The sequence below is a fragment of the Melanostigma gelatinosum genome, assembly GCF_949748355.1.
Source record: "Melanostigma gelatinosum genome assembly, chromosome: 2".
NCBI classification, from domain to species: domain Eukaryota; kingdom Metazoa; phylum Chordata; class Actinopteri; order Perciformes; family Zoarcidae; genus Melanostigma; species Melanostigma gelatinosum.
In genome coordinates this window covers 15644077-15661932 of record NC_136635.1, presented here as the reverse complement: position 1 = coordinate 15661932, position 17856 = coordinate 15644077, and the positions used below count along the sequence as shown (strand labels likewise).

The window sequence follows — 17856 nt, the reverse complement described above, 5'->3', positions numbered from 1 at the left end:
TATGCACCGGTTTGAGCCTTTGTTAACGTAAAACATTTTTCTAACAGCCGCTTTAAAGGCTCTGCACACCCACACAGGGGATTTCTGTTAATGTGGCTGATTAGACCTCTGCTCAGGCTGAAGTTGGTTGGAGCTCTGCCGGGTTTCATGCCCTTCTATAAAAAACGAGGGCGTACATTGTTCCCCCATATCAAGTGCAACCCGACCAAGAGTAAGAGAGATGTCAATCAAGCAGTTTGTACACACCCACTGACCTGAGAGGAGGTTTAATAAGGCGTATCAGTGAAAACACCTGTGAGCGTCTTTAAGGTGATACTCTTCTGTTTATTTTGGGTGGCCTGGACACAAAAAGTAGGTTATTGTAGTATATAGTGAGTTTATACAGACACACACACACACACACACACCAATACAAATCAATGAGAACTTCTGATACTTTAGGGATGGTGTTTTATGACAGCTATAAATAACAACAAAAATCAGTTGCCCCCACAATGTAGATAAGGGTGAATGGTTACATTAGACAAACGTACGTATATTGATGCTACATAAGGGTAACAACCATTCATAGATGTATTTATGGCACAATCATCAGAGGACACTGTGGTTTGAAAGACTGCACAGTGAGAAGCCAACAAACCTTTACAACTTAACGAGCCGGAGTATGTCGGGTCGGGAGCTACCGAGGATTTATGATCCAGCATGGCTCCATGTGAGAAAAACTGACGACAGAGTTGTCAGAATGCATATGGCTCTGACCTGAGTCCAACTCTGAATTTTACCACCGTCACTGCCACTTTAGAGCCCGGTGAAATATTTGACTCGAGGTGTTTCTCTTGCATGAACAGTACTGGAGCCCAGAGAGATTATGCCAATCAGTGTATCAAAGCCCACAAACGACTGTATGTAGGTCAAGTTTGGCACGAGTTGGGTCGACTGAGACAACAGTGATACAGAGAGATAATGGAGAATACAAGAGTGGTTATGAGACAGAACAGCGAGAGACTGAAACCAAGTGTCAAATCAAAATCAAAACACCAAACCCCACAGTTCCACACCTGTAAATAGAAGTGGATAAAAACTCTGGAAACACAACGGTAATTACAGGATCTCAATGTACAACATGTCAGCTGCGTGTAGAAAACGGATGCATTCATTTGATTATTTAAAAAATATATATTTATATGCACATACTCTTTTGTACAGCGGCTAAACACTTGTTTGGTATTAAAATGTGCACACCTGTATCTATTGTTTTGTCATTAAATATTACTATTGATTTACACTGCTTACTTAACATAGTCTCCAGAGATTATGATTTTATAAGGTGACAAAGGAGCTATCGGCACATATTCAGCCTTCCCTTTCATTAAACATTGTATTCTAGTGGAATGCCAAGAGTTCTTGAGACAAAAATAGAGTAGTATATATATATATATATATATATATATATATATATACAAAACCAAAATGGAAATGAACCCTGTATCCCTGGGTTTGGCAAAAACAAAGACATAATGAGGAAAAAGAGAGAGTTGGGTGAGCTTTCAATTGATCTAAACATCTGTTTGCCTGCTGACTGAAACACAGATCAATAAATATGTACTGTTTGCTTGAAAACAGAGAAGATCGAACATTGAAAAAGAAATTACCCCATAAACTGCGAAACGGTGTTGCTGCAGGAGAGACTTTCGCTGTCTGCTAAGAATGGAGAGAAGCGTTTCTCTAGTGAGGTTGTAAAAAGGTTACGCAAACAGTGAATGGCCGAGAGACCGTATGCTCCTCTGTCACTGAGCATTTCAATTGCTTGAATTTGTTTGTAATCTTTCAATGAACGACTTGACTACAAACTACTTCAGTCACCCAGATTAAAATGGTAAAATTCCTGAATCCTGAGTAGCCTTTAGAATAGTATTTAGAATCAAAACAGGAAAAGCACTCCTGATCTCAATGTTAAAACACCAGAGGACATTTCACTGATTAGAAATCAACCATCACTGAAAGGACGCACAAATGTACACAAAACTTACATATTAATAATTAAAAATGTGCTCTCTTTCCCCCTACTCATTCTCTCTATCACATTCCTCGACACAAAATGAAGCAAGGAAAGTTAAAGAACCCCCCCCCCCCAAAAATAAAAATAGACAGGTGGTACACATGAGTAAAAGCATCAAAAATGATGCAGATATAATGCTCTTAATCAGTCAACATTTCAATAATGTCTCTGTGACTGAGTCTGATACAGTGTTTTGTGTCGCCAGCAAGGAGAGAGAACTACACAAGCCGAGGCTCTGGGCCAGTATGGACTCAGTAAAGGTTCAGGCAGGCACCTTTGAGAGAGAGAGAGAGAGAGAGAGAGAGAGAGAGAGAGAGAGAGAGAGAGAGAGAGAGAGAGAGAGAGAGAGAGAGAGAGAGAGAGAGAGAGAGAGAGAGAGAGAGAGAGAGAGAGAGAGAGAGAGAGAACTAATTCAAAAATATACCTGACATTGAAGCTGAAACAGTCTCAGTCTCTTGTCTTTCCATGTTTGAACTGTTTGCTTTGGTAAAGGGTATCAATCGCTTCATGACGACGCTTGCTTCACTATTTTTCCTCTTTTCTCCATCTTTCATCTTTAAATAGACAGGAATTGTTTTGTACCTAAGGGATGTGTAAGAGCTTCGTATTCAAGGCAGCATCACAGCCAGGTCACCATGGAGGGAAAGTCAAAGCTGGACCCTGTCCACAATCTTCTTCTTCTTCTTCTGCACCCTTTCTCCTCAGCTCTGGTGCTTTTTTCTGGGTGCGCTCGACTCTCCATGGGGTGAAAGTGCATAGGAGTTGGGCTCCCACCGTTGCAGCAAGGATCCGCTCACAGTAGTAAGGCCTTTTTGTTTCTCCAAAAACAATGTGACTGCTTAAGCATCTGAGTGTCTGCACAGTGAATCTTTCGATATGTGTGTGTGTGTTCATGTGAGAGAGAAGGAGAGCGAGAGAGAGAGGAAGCAAAGTGTGTTTTATGTGCATTTGTCAACTGTCTGTGTGTGTGTTTCTCACGTCCGTTTGTGTTGGTGAAAGGCAGGTGGTTGAGGGACTCATGTCCTTGTACTGCCTCTCCTCTTCATCTTCACGCGTCTCTGTTCTTTCCTTCGATCGCTTGCTACTGCCGCTCCTCTCCCTCCTCCTCCTCCTGGATGACCTGGATGTCATCTGACGAGGAGGTGGGCAGGCCGGCTGGCAGGATGGGGAGGAGGCCGTCTGGCTGCTGCTGCTTGCCGAGCTCCTTGCTCTTCTCCTCCTCCTCCTCTATGGTCTTCTTCCACACCTTGTGGTTCTCCGTCAGGTGCTGCATAATGTTGCAGAACAACCTGTGGCGGCTCTTCCTCCTTTCTGCAACGAAGAAAACACAAAGAACTGTTAAGAAAATCTAGATTGGTTTCCTGTAATCTGTTTTTGCAAGGAAAGCCTGACAGTACTGATCAGCTGTTGGTGTCTTACTTGGGGCCAGCTCGTCCTCCAGCTCATCATCTTCATCCTCATCTTCATCTGTGTCTGTGTCCACCTGCCCCTCCTCATCGTCTTCATCTGATCTCTCTTCATTAATCCAGTGGCCCGGAAGCAGGCCAGCGGCATCATAGGAGTTACAAAGTGGTCCAACAATGTGAGTGATGAAGGACTCCTGTAGCTTTGCCAGCTGCGGAGAGGAGCGGTCCATGAAGGGGCTGATGGGTAATCCCAAACTAGCCTCCTCGTCACCCTGCAGATTAGAAACAAAGATTATGGTCTCGGGGGACATAGATCTTCAACGATGAGCCTTGATATAAACTACAATCACGGTAATGGGAAGAAAGCTATTAGTGTTACAGTACTCTAACTAATTTGTTTGTTTTGATTTATTGTTTTTTTATTCTGCAGAACATTTCCCATGCAGGACAATAAAGACTGCACTGAGCTGAGCTGAAAGGTCCTCCTTAGACGATTAATTGTCATATAAATTTGCCTCTCTACATTAATAGAGGTCACTAATATAACTAATCTATCCCTCTTGTTTTTGTTTTTTTCCCTTGTCCTGTCCCTTATTTGTAACTTTGCTGTTTAGATGTTTAAATGTGTCAGACATGTGTTTTCTGTGGAGGCGTTAGTGCTGGGAAGGTGATTACTTTAGGGTATCGATTTCTGCCGTTACTGACATATTACTACGTTAACGAGAACGGACCGGACGGATTGACGGACCACATAATGCCACAGAGGTCGCCGGGCACGGAGGCGTGAAGAACAAGAGAATCTTGTTTGAGGTATTCCTTTTTACCTGGTTTAAAATGCTAAAGATAATAAAGATAATACACATCAGCAGGCAGTCTGTACCTGCTCATAAAATTCATTGACGATGCCTTCTGTCCACTTGAGGTGCAGGTCACGGACTTTGGCCGGCCCATTGATATCTGCCAGCTTGATACACACTTGACACACCAGCAGCCTGTCGTTCTCATTGGTCCAATCAATTCCTGGACTGTTCACATCATTCACCTGTTAACAAACAAACATATTTTTTCCTGCATCCATTACGCTGCGTACTAATTAGTCGCTACTAACTAAACGTTAACGTACCAGCCTAATGTTTCAATCAATATTTTGCCAGATATTATTAAAGGATCAATGAATAGATAATGATATATTGTGGTCATATAACTCATCTCAGACCTTGGCATTGAACTCAGCCAGGAAGTCAAAGTGCTTCTTGAGGTCTGTGGCCAGTATGGCCTCGATGACGAGGAAGCGAAATCGCTTGAACTCCACGTGATCCAGGTTGACCAGGAAGTTGAACTCGGGCCGGGACAGGTAGAGGCTCCAGGCAGACGCAGCGTGGTGGTTCTCCAGCACCGACCTGTCATTGTACAGCACCGCCTACGCCACACAGGAGGGAAAAGCCAAGTGGTGAGCGAGGGGAAAGATCACACGCTAAGAAGATTCCTCCAATTTCCTCTCAAATGTCAGCAATAAATCTGCTTACATAACACGTCTGCATGTGTGTTACACAATGTGTTAAGGCTTTAAAAATAGAAAGCACTCAGGAAATGAGATAAACAGGACTTGAGGGCATTTGGTTGTGAATGTAGATATGTAATCGCCTCAAACGCAAATATAGCTGAGGTAAGAGACAGAAGTAGTTATGAGGACATTGGATACCACATAGGCTCACTGGCAATCAATAGGTTCAGGGTTCCCTCTCCCTTCGTTTAACCCACTTTCCTGGGACTTCTTCAAAACCCAGACAGTGTGAGTGCTATCAGTGGTCATGTTGAGAAATTACAATATTTAAACAGGGGCATGCAGTTAACCTTTCCCCCGCTCTTTTAAATGACTGTTCACAGTGAAGGAGCACGATGGGGATCAACTGGCTGTGTGGAGTGGAGGTAATCTTATACAGGATCTCCTCTTCAGACATAGTTTGCACAGTATATTTAACTTTGTGTTAATCTCGGGACATCAAATAATGAAAGTATTGTATTTTGCGTAAATCGAGCAGAAATTTTTCATCCAAAAAGGCTCCTGTTAAATGATACTACGCATAGCTTGGCTTTGTGTTATGCAATATGTAAGGACAAGCCATCTAATGCAAATGTTGACTGGGAAGTTACAGATTGAACTGTAAAACTGCAAACATAGGGTTTCTGTAGGATACTCATAATGCATGAGAACAAAACAACATTTTGAATGAATTGTTTCTAGTTCTGCAAATACACGTTAGGCAGTCAAGGTGATTAAGAGGTATGTAAAAACTAAAGAATTATGACGATTTAAAAAATTAGATAAAAATAGGATATGCAGGCAGTGCATTTCGTGTGGCTTAGTGCATGTGTGGGTTGACAGACGTGCAGCAACCACCAGGAGCCACTCAGACAGACTTTGTCACTACTGCAGAGAGACAGATGTGTCATTTTGTGTTTGTACACAGGGCTGGTCTCGGGGACAAGATGTCAGTGGTTATATTTGCCTTCCTGTTAGAAGGCAAGTTGCAGACCTGTTGCAAGCAGTGTCCCTCACCATGGAGCGGTTACCTTAGTAGAGTACAGACAAATGCTGATACCGCAGCAAATGCATTTCATTTCATTAATATCCACGGACGATATTGTGTGTTGCTTTGTAAAGCTTGGACAACTGCAATAATAGTGCACATACACACGTAATGTACGGGTGTAATAGAAAAGTATAAAGAAAGCACTGTGCTCCGGTGTTAACAAGGATAGCCAGCAAATTGACCACCAACTTTGAGAAGTATAAACGCATGTAGTTGAGTTTAGTATCAAGGTGGCCAGTTTAAAGAGGGGACTAAGGTGACAACCAATGATCTAACGCCATCAGTTACCTTTGGATATACTTTTGTACATCTTCCGACACAACAGTTGTGGTTAAATGTAATTTTGCACAAACCCATATTTTGAAGATCTGCTCCTGTGTTTCTGTAAAAACAAGTGTGTTTATGTGTCCCAGTGAGCTTCATAAGTTTGTCCATTTATGCTACAAAACTTAAATAAATGCTGCAGGATACCTGATATGCATTAGTGGCTACTAGAAAGGCATTTGTGCGACCGGGATGGTCATAATCGTGCATTGCAGCTGCTACATAAAGGGCCATGAGCTCCAGGGCAGGTATGTTCCAGGACAGGCAGCCATAGCTGTCATCTGAAATCGAGGAGCTTTTGGAGGAGGCGTAGGATATCCTGCCTGGAGAGATCCCACTATCTGAATCTGGAACATGACAACAAACATGATGGATGTCAATGGATGTCGCAGTGATGAAAAATAACGTGTAGGTCTACACCGTCTACACCATTGTTGTGGCAAAAACAGGTTTGAATTGTGGCTTTTCCCAAATAGAGCAAAACCTTATTTGTGACTTATCTCTATAATTTAAGCAGAAATTGGATCGAGAGTACACTCTCTCTCTCTCACACACACACACACACACACACACACACACACACACACACACACACACACACACACACACACACACACACACACACACACACACACACACACACACACACACACACACACACACACACACACACAATTTCTCATATCACGGCTGATTTCTCTGTCCCTTCTTATCAAATGACAGCTGTTCTGGCAGCCTCAGTGTTAGACGTCAGCATTTAAGCCCCAGGTCATTTTTAATGGAGCTAAACTTTCATCAGCAGAGACGAGCCTGGGAATTTCTGCTTTTTTTTTTTTTTGCACACCTATATGTATGCTGTACAGGTGACAACTAGTCTGGTTTCAGGTTAGATGTTATATTGTTCTGTTTAACTTTGCATTGAACTAATGTGCATTCTCCCACCCAATAATCTGACTTCTTCCACCAGATGTTCAGCAGCATTGGTACACCAAAATGTCTTAAACCAATCAAAGACCATATTATTCATGCTAGCTACATTCTCAATCAGTTCAACACATGGAGATGTTACACAATGCAACCATGCATTTAGCCCGAGATGATTATTGTGCAGCCATGTGTCCGGGTCGTAACCTGTGTTCAACAAACGATCTAACAGCTATGTCTGTGAGCAGTGAGTATATGAGCCCACCTGTGTCACTTCCTGTCACATGCTCACTGTGAATCTGCTGGAACCCGGGGATTGGTCGAGTGGTCAGGTACCAGACAGCATGGAGCACATCAGTAGCATGGACCCTGTTGTGATCTGGAACCATAATAGTTTAATTTGTCTATTGCACCATTAGCACTCACTTGAAAGGTGAGATCATTTATGGATAACTGAAACTGCATCGTAGCCTGGCCACACAATGAACAACACCATGAACAACCTGGCCTTACATTAAAAAAAAACAAAAAAAACTAATGTGAGTCTTTGAATTTCTTGAAACACTACACTGTGGAATACTCACAGGGAATGTCCCTGTAGCCACTTTCCAGAGCACAGAAGTATGTCATGAACTCCCTCACAGGGATCTTGAAAATTTCAAACAGACATGTATCCTGGAAAAGGGTGTATGTCACCTGGGGAAACACAAGCCAGCTTTACTGAAACACCAATCAGAACACAACCAGCTCCCTCAACGGTGTTCAGTGGCACATTAAAATACATTGAACATTAAAATGACTTTGTGCACACCATTATGCATGGACGAGAAGTTCATTATCTGTGCAGACATGTCATTTCCAGCAAAAAAAAAAAAAAAAGGGGGACACCATTTGCACTTACTGAAATCTAATAATGTATACGTATGTTGCATGTTTACATTAAAGTCAGACTAAATCCTAAAAGTCCTGCCCAAAAGGCTGCAATGATGATTGTATCCAGAACGGTTTGCTTTTCTTTACAGAGTAGACAGGCCGACAAATTAAAAGAGAAACTGCTACAGCGACAGGAGAGGACTGGTTTGTGCGTGTTGTACTAACATAGCTGAGTATCCTTCCGTTCTTCCCTCCTGTTCTGTCCACCAGGTCAAAGATCTGGAAGTTCCAGGTGTTCATCCTCTCCATGAGAGCCTCATGGTCCTCCAGCATAGGATGTAGTCTGAACTCCTGCTCACCCGAGACACAATCAGAAAATATCGTACAAATTAGCAGAAGTATTGTTTCCACTGACACACAATGCTCTGAACATGCAAAAAAAAATATGAGCATGTATTGCTGATAGAATAGTACAAACTACATGACAAATGGAGTAATTGTGTCTTCAGCTGTTTTGCAGTAAACAATCATATTGTAACCCGGAGCCCTCTGATCAAGCACACCTTTGATTCCTGAGTCTGCTGGTCTGTGCTGGAGGTCTTCTCCTTCTCCTCCCCTGCAGCGTCTGGTCTCCCGTCCCCAGACACGTCCGCCTCCACGCTCTCCTCCCTGATATGAGGCTCTCCTGTGAAGTCCAACCCTTCACCTGCTGCATCCACAGAGCACAGGAAGCCGTGAGTATATGGACACACGCGCACACACACACACTCACATGTCAACTTCTCTCTTTTTATCTTGTTACGTTCAAGTGCATGGATTTTAAACTGAATTTAAATGAATACATTGCAGTAGCAGAATGAAACTGTTCTTAGAATGTATTCTCTATATTGATTTCCCATATATTGAAGTATTTAAATGGACTTTTAGTAAAGATAATGTCTCTTACTCAGTTTGAAAAAATAACTTAAATAAACTGAATAGAAAATAAATGAATCAAACCCTATACTAGTCACCAGAAGGTATAGCGGCTGTTGAAGTTGAGAAAACAAAGTGTTAGTCTCGCGAATAAACTAAATGTTACAAAATTAAAATATACATTCATACATGTGTGCACCTCTGTCTGTCTTTGTGTGCAGCAACTTGCATTATGTTTGGGGTCCAGCAGAGGGCAGCGTTAACCCACTAAACTGCTTACAGAAGTGTTTCTCTTTCGATCTCCAGCAAGACTGTTTGCCACCACGCCGATACGCTACTTAATGTGCATGAAATGTAATGCAACGTGTTGTATGTACCTGAGCGCCTGCGTTGAGCCTCACTGGTAAATGGTTGATATGATTCCCCTGTTTCACCGCTGGAACCTCCCTTGAGCATCTGACGACCACAACTAGCATGGACGCAACAATCACAGGCATGAGCAATTGCAGTTATAACCACTGACATAGAATACACAGTGACGCGCTGCTTCAGTGCTGCAGGTCTCACCTGGTGCACAGAGGGAAGTGGGAGCTACGGAGGGCCTGCTGGAAATCAGGTGAGCTGAGGGTGTATTCCAAGGGCTTGTGCAGGTTCAGATTGACACTCGGCTTTGTCAGGAAGTCAGCCGTGTCGGGGAACTCCACAGGCGATCGAGTGACGAGGGACGACGAAGAACCGGCGCCCACTCCGAGAAGACTGTGGCTTGGCGAGGTGACTGGGCTCAGGCTGGGAGATGCGCCTGGAGAGGACAAAGGGAGAACAGAGCGGCATGAGATTTAGTCAAAACATGAGCAACTAATCCACATGTGGTGTCTCTGAGACGTTTTGGGGTAAAGTCTCACCTGCTCTCCTGGACCCGGCATGGTAGGTGAGGGTAACAGAGGAAGACCTCTGCTTGGGAATGGTGAGCAGGTTTGGATTGGGCCCATTAGACAGGCCTGAGCTGGAGCACAAAACACACATATTCAACTCTGGCTTGAAAAATATAAAATCACCTTTCAATCTCAGCATACTGTGAGCAAAGCTAAAGAACAAGATATGGAATACTCAATGTCTTGCTGTCAGGTGTTTCGTTTCGATCGTCTTAAACAAAGACGCTCTTCGGCCAACAACATAGCTAGTCTCTACTACCATCCTGTGGAGAAATATAGACACTACACCCCAGTGTCCACAGCAGGTTTATTGTTTGAGTGAATTGAACACTGTGTGATAGATTTGTTTACAGTCACTAAAGGAGCCTGACCTTCTCTCAATGCATGTGAACCGTAGGTACTCTTATCGTCCACTTAAACTCATTCCTTAATTATTGTAAATTCTGATTTATTTATCACTCAGACAAGAAACAACACTATGACGTGTTAACAGCGCCTTCTGCTTTTGCTTTCTCTGTGAAATTGAAACTCACACAGGGCTAAAACATACATTTTGGCGTCGGCAGAAACCCAATAAAAGAGAGTACTTCAAAACAATTTCACACAATTTCTTGTTCGTGGGTGACAGACTGCTATAAATCAAGCTCAGAGTCACAGTTTACAATTAAAACTACGTGCATTTATAGGTTCTTTGTTTCTCAGCTGATGATAGCGGGGTCTGGTCTGTCCCATGAAGCAGGATTTGTGGGTCTGGCAGCTAACTTTGCACTTCTCAGTCTCGATCTCACACAAACGGCTTCAAACCAAAACAAAGGCTGTGTTTTGTGTTCACGGTTCAAGAAATGAAAGTTCCTTCCTCGCCAATCAACTGTGATGAAAAGGGAGTCACTGCAGTATGGACATTAGAGTGGCATGTTTTCTAAAGGTTAGAATGACTTTGCTTTTCGTGATCATTTACTGTATGACATATATGAAATAGAGCCAATGTTCTGCTCTGGTAATAAAAGTGACACCTCAGCATAGGCATCTAACTGTCAAATCTGGCTTCTCTACTCAAAATCAAACGTGATCTACGTTTATCGCCTGGTCCTCAGTACAGATGCATAATACCCAGTCGACCTGGTTTTCTGTGAAGTGTATGGTTTCTATTTTTATAATGAAGATGAATTCTTGCTCTGAGACCCATTCATAACATCTTTTTCAGGCTGACCATAAACAAAAAATGACCCTTGATTTCACTGTGCACAGCTGCTCCTGAGCCACCTGAGGAAGATCATAGCTGGAGTAAAGTCACATTGCAAATACGGCCAATTAATCTGCTCCTAGACTGGGCAGGTTCAGGGTAAAATGTAGCCCAGGTGACGTGTGCGAGCTATTCTGAAGACGGTGTGTTTTTGTTTGTTGGTACCTGGTCAAGTTGAATTCAGGGTGAGGTCTCTTGCCAGTGTTGCGTTCCCAGCGTAAAGAGGCGGAGTCGAGAGGAGAGAGTGCTGAGCACGAGGAGGAGGAGGTGGAGCTCCGCCTGGGCTGAGGGGTGGGGAGGCTGTTTCTGCTGCTCAAACCCTGATGGGGAAAGGAAGCCTCCAGTATAGACAAATGTGTTGTTTCTTTACACAAACTGAAGATGCTGGTCATGTTACGTAAACAACATGATCACATGATTTCTGAACTCAAGCCACATTCAGACTGACAATAGCACAACGCCAAAAACCATAAAACTAGCAGCGGGCTCCTGCTAAATAAAAAACAACGTACAAGAACATGGTCATATGGCCAATATGTTTACTGGCTCAATGTTTGCGTCATCTAGCAACATAACACAACATCTGGCTAATCAAGTATGTGAATGGTGAAATTCAGGTATCTACATTGTGACAATCAAGGATATTGTCGCTCTAATAACTTTTCACAGCTGTAAAATCCTTTCTCACAGTAGATACTGCCGTTTCTGAAGGAACTTTTAGTGCCTGAGCTCGTTCCTAAGTTCGGACACTATGACTCCTTCGTATAGCGTATTACTCATCTCTTTAAGCATCCATACTAGGTAGTTGCAGTGGTCGTGCTTTTACCCACCTTAATGATTCTCCTGTCACTCCTCTCCACAGAGTCCTCCACCTCATCGCAGGGGTAGAAACCTGGGAAGGGGGTGAAGGGGTTGACCCTTGGGCGGCATGAGCCCGAAAATGTCCCCATGAGGCTTGAGATGCTGCGCAGGGCTGAGATGGTGGGTGGCAAGAGAGAGGAATCCATCAGCAGGTCCGACACCAGGTTCCTGGCCTCGTTGATGACTGAGAGATCCACGCCGTTGCCGCTCACTGCACCCTGCCAAATGCACACAATACATCACACGGATTAGGGAACGGGGCAGCAAATGCACTGTCAGAGAGGCAACTTCAGTCCAACACACTCAAAAGTAGTCTCATGCCAAATGTTGGCTCATGGCTTGTGCAGCCTCCTGCCGGAGTGCACCATAATATTGACAACAGACAGCGTGACAACCTACTGATTCATGCCAATCAGTGTCAACATTTGGGCTAGCCGTGTAGCGGTAGGAACAACGAGAGTAATGCAAATACACTGCATCTAGAGCCCATATGAAAAGTGTAGTGCTATTCTAATATCTGAAGTTAAATCTCATAAATTGTGAGAGCACTGTAGCACAGACAGGTGTAACCCCCGCGTTATTCAGGGCACCTTTTAATGTGGGAAAGTATCCTGGCTGGCTTGGCTCGGCCTAACAGGAACAAATAATGTGTTTTAGTCTGTGGGAGCTAAATTCTTTATTGGATTACGCAAATAGTTCAAACAAGACGAGGAATGTCTGAGTAAGATAAAAATGTGGCATGACAACAATTCCAAGGTCAGTGTATGCCAGCTTTTGCACAATGTGTATTTTGCCGAACCAAAAGATGTCAGCGAAAGAACTGAGTGTACTAAAGGTGACTGATAGATCTGTGTGTGTTACTTGGATGAACCACGCACAGGCACCTTTAAGCACAACTTAGATAAACACAGTACTGACCTGATACTGTGGTTTGTACCAGTGCTTCAGATCCCAGTCCCACAAGATCATCTGAAAGATACAAGAGAGACACATTAACTGCATATTATGTTTATTGTGCATAACAGAGAATATGAAACGTATTGACACAGAGAGAGCACAGGCTTTGACCGCCGCTCCACTATTAGCACACTGTCCTAAGACTTTTCAGTGAGGGCACTGGCAGGTCAGCGCCAGAGCTTCTGTTAAGTCTATTCTGCCTGTTATCCAAACACACAGTGTGGTAACAGTTTAAACGAAGGATTTCCTGCGCCACGCGATGCACTTTATACTACAGGTATGCCATTGCACAATGCCTTAGCCACAGCACACTGAGGCCTTTCACTGACAGCAACAGAAGAAAAGCAAACCACTGAAACCACCACAGTGCGTCTACAATGGAGCTATGAGATCTTATCTGGCTCAAACTACGTCAATTGGCAGCATTTCCACACTGTCTGTTGGTAACCAAACAGGAGCTCTCACACATGCACGTTACAGCGGTGTACAGTCAAAGCTGCAGCAGGTTGTGTAACACCAAGCTGCAGGGCCTGAAATAATCTAATCCTCTGGCTCAAGTATAAATACAGAAATGATTAGTTATGATAGCGCTAACTAGGTTTGTTAGACAGTCCAATTATACTTTTGCACATTCACTGATTTCCCTAATGTGTGCATTTCATTTTGTCAGCTATATGCACATTCAAGTGAAAGCACTGAATTCCCCTTTGACAGCATTGAAAACATAAAGTCTTCCGCTTGTGGTGAAGCTGTCGCTTCATGCGGCGACAAAAGGACACAGACTGTAAGTCTACTTTCGTGTTTTAATGGTAAGAAATATGGCAGTTTTGCGATGTAAAATCCAGGCAATAGACATTTATTTTTAAGAGCAAACGTGCAGTCTCACCCCACACCACAAGGGGGAGAGACACGGACATTAAGCCTCACAGTTACCAACAGCCTCAACCTGACATGTAAACACACACCCTCACATATCCTTTTTTTCATCATGAACATAAAAAATGTTAAATACTTGATTAATCATTCGGTCACATTCATTCAGCAATGGCAAGAACTTCAACAACATATTTAGTCAAATAAATTCACTTTGTTTAATAAGATATTTCCTTTTTAGACGTAAACTTTCCAATGTACTCTTATATACTAGCCTTCACAGCAAGGTTTTTTCGGACTATTTATCCTATTCCTATCCTATACATCTGTAGGATAGGATAGGATAGGATGACACATGCGGTGCATGTAAGCAATAACTACGGTTACTAAACAGATCAGTGGCTCCATCCCGTCTCCTCCAATCAGTAACTGTTTCATTGATCAAAGGGGGGAATGTTGGGTGTTTTTCATCAGCATCTGTACAATGCTTCCAAACATGTAATATGGCAAATAAGCACTGCCATGGCAACCTGACATAGAGGCCAGCAAACAATGCTCCATACACCATGGCAACGGGATGGCGGGAGACGGCCGGAGGACAGAGTTGTTGGCCTTCTGCTTGTTTACGGAGAAGGGCTGAAATGGAGAGGGAGATGGGTAAACGCTCGAGGAGACGATGCCATTAAGTGGAGAGTTAAGAACCGAGAACCAAAGACGGAGATTAAAAAAAAGAAACAAGACACAATGAAATAGGACGTACGCTTGGCCTTCATTTCACTCAACCTAAAGAAGTTTAGCTACATTCTCTACTGTCCCTCTCGATCACGCACGTAGTACACTGTGACACACTCAACACAGCATAGTTTGTGTACAATCTCTCCGCACCACACCTTTACAGTATACCTTTGCACATTCTGTGCACAATGTACATTAACATAAACGTCTTCTCCGCCTCACACACACACACACACACACACACACACACACACACACACACACACACACACACACACACACACACACACACACACACACACACACACACACACACACACACACACACACACACACACAGGAAAAGCTGGCTGAATGGGGGCTCCACCACCGCCGCCATTATCGCCATCGCAGCAACTTATTTACAGTGAGGGCCTTTTGCAAGTGACGAGATTAAAATCTTTCAATGAACAGGAGATATTTTCTTTAGCGATGTTATGGAAACGTGACATGAGGGCAGACGCAGAGATGGAGACACACAACAGCTGACACGTGAGAGACACCTGCACACATGCAGACGCACAAAAGCTGGCAAACATTTAGCTGCATTTGTGAAACAAACATTGTAGACATCCAGCACAACGAGGTACAAGCACTTCAAGCATTTCCATTTTCTACTACTTTTCCACTCAACTAGCTCCATTTAAAAGGGGAGCTATTATAATTTGTACTTGTTTAAACAAAGGAATCATGAGACCATCTTGTAAAAATGTTGTGGGGACATTTGTGCAATTGATCATTGTACATCAATTTCATAACTTCATATTTACACTGGGAATATGGGGACCTGCGTGCAACAACCTCAGACTGCCTACCTTTTAAATCTTTCCTCTACTACTCATATATTTCACTACTTTCTATTTGGGGCTGTCTTTTAAGCACACGTGCACAGAAGGATCTGCCAGTCTGCGTAACTCTGTGTGCACACCATGAAGACTATTTGTGGCGCAGGTAAAAAAAAAAGGTATGTTAATGCACACCTGCATGAATATGCAAAGCAAACAGGGAGAGACGCACGAGGGTCGCACCGATCCAGCTTTCTTAGTCCCGACACAGATACCTTAAAAATCTTCAAAATAAACAGAAGTTAAAGTTCATTTTTTTAATGTAGAAACAGAGATTAGAATTCCAGTGTAAAATGTATTGAATAGAATTGAATTGGCCCCATTGTCAACCATATCCAATCCAGCTGTTTTGAGTCCAACATCCGTATCGGTACACAGAGAAAACAGACAATAACACACACAATCAAACACACACTCCAAACTAAATATACACATCAAAATAACACTGCACAAACACACCGTTATTAACACAAGTCGTAAAGATTTCCGAACAGGAGTCAATAAACCTGCGCAAGCTAGTAGACGGCCAGTTGTTACACCTGCGTGTCATATTAGCTCGGCTCTGTGGTGTGAGAGGTGCTAGAACTGATAAAAACACGCTAATAAGAGTGTGGGGGACAGAGAAAGGGTATCAATGAGGCAGGCAGGCTGTTGTATGGAGAGAAGCAGGGCACTGCTGACGTCAGTCTGTGGCGACACACACACACACCGTCAGCAGCCCTCAGTACATGCACACACCGCTAATGAGGACTGGTCTCTAGCTGTCAAGACACGCACGGGAAGAAAAGGGGGGAGAGAGCGAGAGGGAGAGGGAGAGAGAGAGAGAGAGAGCGAGAGAGAACAGGCTGGCTTGATTCTCTTAGGCCTGTTGAGGAAAGACAGTTAACCAGATGAGAGGACTGCAGTGTGTGTGTGTGTGTGTGTGTGTGTGTGTGTGTGTGTGTGTGTGTGTGTGTGTGTGTGTGTGTGTGTGTCCTAGTGGTCAGACATAGCTTGAACTGCCAGGATATGGCTGGGCCTGTACAGCACAGTGCCAAAGCTCTGGCAGGTAAACTGACGGTAGGTCAGCAAAGAAACAGTCTCTGAACTTTTGACCCAGACTGCTACAACGGTGTTTCCTATAGTTGTATACCCATATAACAAAATACATTATAGGTTTACTGTAAAATATACTAAATACAATTATCACTATAAATATATAATCATGTTTGGTAACAATGATACATAATGACTATTTTCTTCATAATCCCGTTAATCTTCCTCACAGATAATGACAAACACAAAAAAAGATAACAAGTGCAACAGTGAACTTACATTAATCCCTTACCAAAGAAGAGGAAGTTGGAAAAAAAAAGGTTTTAAACTTAAATTATGTGGAAGTGGTTAAGATATCTTTAAAGTAGAAATAAGGCTTTGACAAAGGCAAAATATGAATATTGTAACAAGGACAGGAAGCATGACCACTGGTAAATGGAGGGCTTGTTGGCTTAAAACACAAGCGTTGGCCCAAAAGCTCACAGTGTCCAACGTGCTAATTGTTGACATCCAGCAGTGGAGCTCAACCTCAACAACAAGCAACTGTATCCTTGGTTTGCGGACATTCACCTCAATAACATTTTAAAAACATTTATCACCACTTCTTTGGCTTGAGCAAATGGGAAATAGAAAAAATTATTACAGTCTCAGTACAGACACCCATTAAGACTGTTCTGAGCGGCTCATCTTTTAAATCAATTCAAAAGCCACGTTGACACAAATAGAATTTATTTCTACTTAGTTATAATTTATTGCATTTTTCAAGATCAAATTAAATTAAATTAATTTTGTGTATGGTTTAAAAAGCACTCAAACATTAATCTTGAATGTTGAAAACAACATAAGAAATTTAACAACTGATGGGTTTGTAATATATTCATTTTTAGTATCTGTGGACAGATCTTTGGTAACTTTTGTTTCTCTAAATACATCAGAGCATGATAGCAACATTGTAATAGGTCATGCTGATGTATTTTCAAATGAATATATCATTGCCAGAATTGCTGTATCGAAATACCTTATTTTTTACTCTTTTGTTCCACTTTTTGGGGAGTCCGTTGTTTTACAAAGTCACAATTAATGCAGAACGCAATCAGTCACTCTTTGCTGAACGGTTCAAAGAATATACTGAATCAGAGTTAGCTGTTCGATGTCAAAAGCATGACGTAACTAAGCGGTTTCCAGTGAAAGGTTTGAAGAAATAAACTACTTCCTCCCAGTCTAACCAGCCAAACAATCTA

The 17856-nt window shown here is 42.8% G+C and overlaps 1 protein-coding gene across 1 annotated transcript in view; it reads right to left on the bottom strand.

The window, feature by feature from the left end:
- Positions 1-446: 446 nt before the first annotated feature.
- pde3b (phosphodiesterase 3B) overlaps positions 447-17856 on the bottom strand; it is a 38939-nt gene continuing 21529 nt past the window's right edge. Inside the window, exons 2-16 of the mRNA XM_079293712.1 lie at positions 13050-13100; positions 12101-12349; positions 11436-11590; positions 9998-10098; positions 9663-9894; positions 9473-9564; positions 8744-8889; positions 8406-8531; positions 7892-8003; positions 7573-7686; positions 6531-6730; positions 4682-4885; positions 4346-4507; positions 3479-3737; positions 447-3370 (exon numbers count right to left, since the gene is read on the bottom strand). Of these exons, the coding sequence (XP_079149838.1) occupies positions 3141-3370; positions 3479-3737; positions 4346-4507; positions 4682-4885; positions 6531-6730; positions 7573-7686; positions 7892-8003; positions 8406-8531; positions 8744-8889; positions 9473-9564; positions 9663-9894; positions 9998-10098; positions 11436-11590; positions 12101-12349; positions 13050-13100 (2433 nt within the window). The 3' untranslated portion in view covers positions 447-3140. The remainder of the gene's footprint in view (positions 3371-3478; positions 3738-4345; positions 4508-4681; positions 4886-6530; positions 6731-7572; positions 7687-7891; positions 8004-8405; positions 8532-8743; positions 8890-9472; positions 9565-9662; positions 9895-9997; positions 10099-11435; positions 11591-12100; positions 12350-13049; positions 13101-17856) is intronic.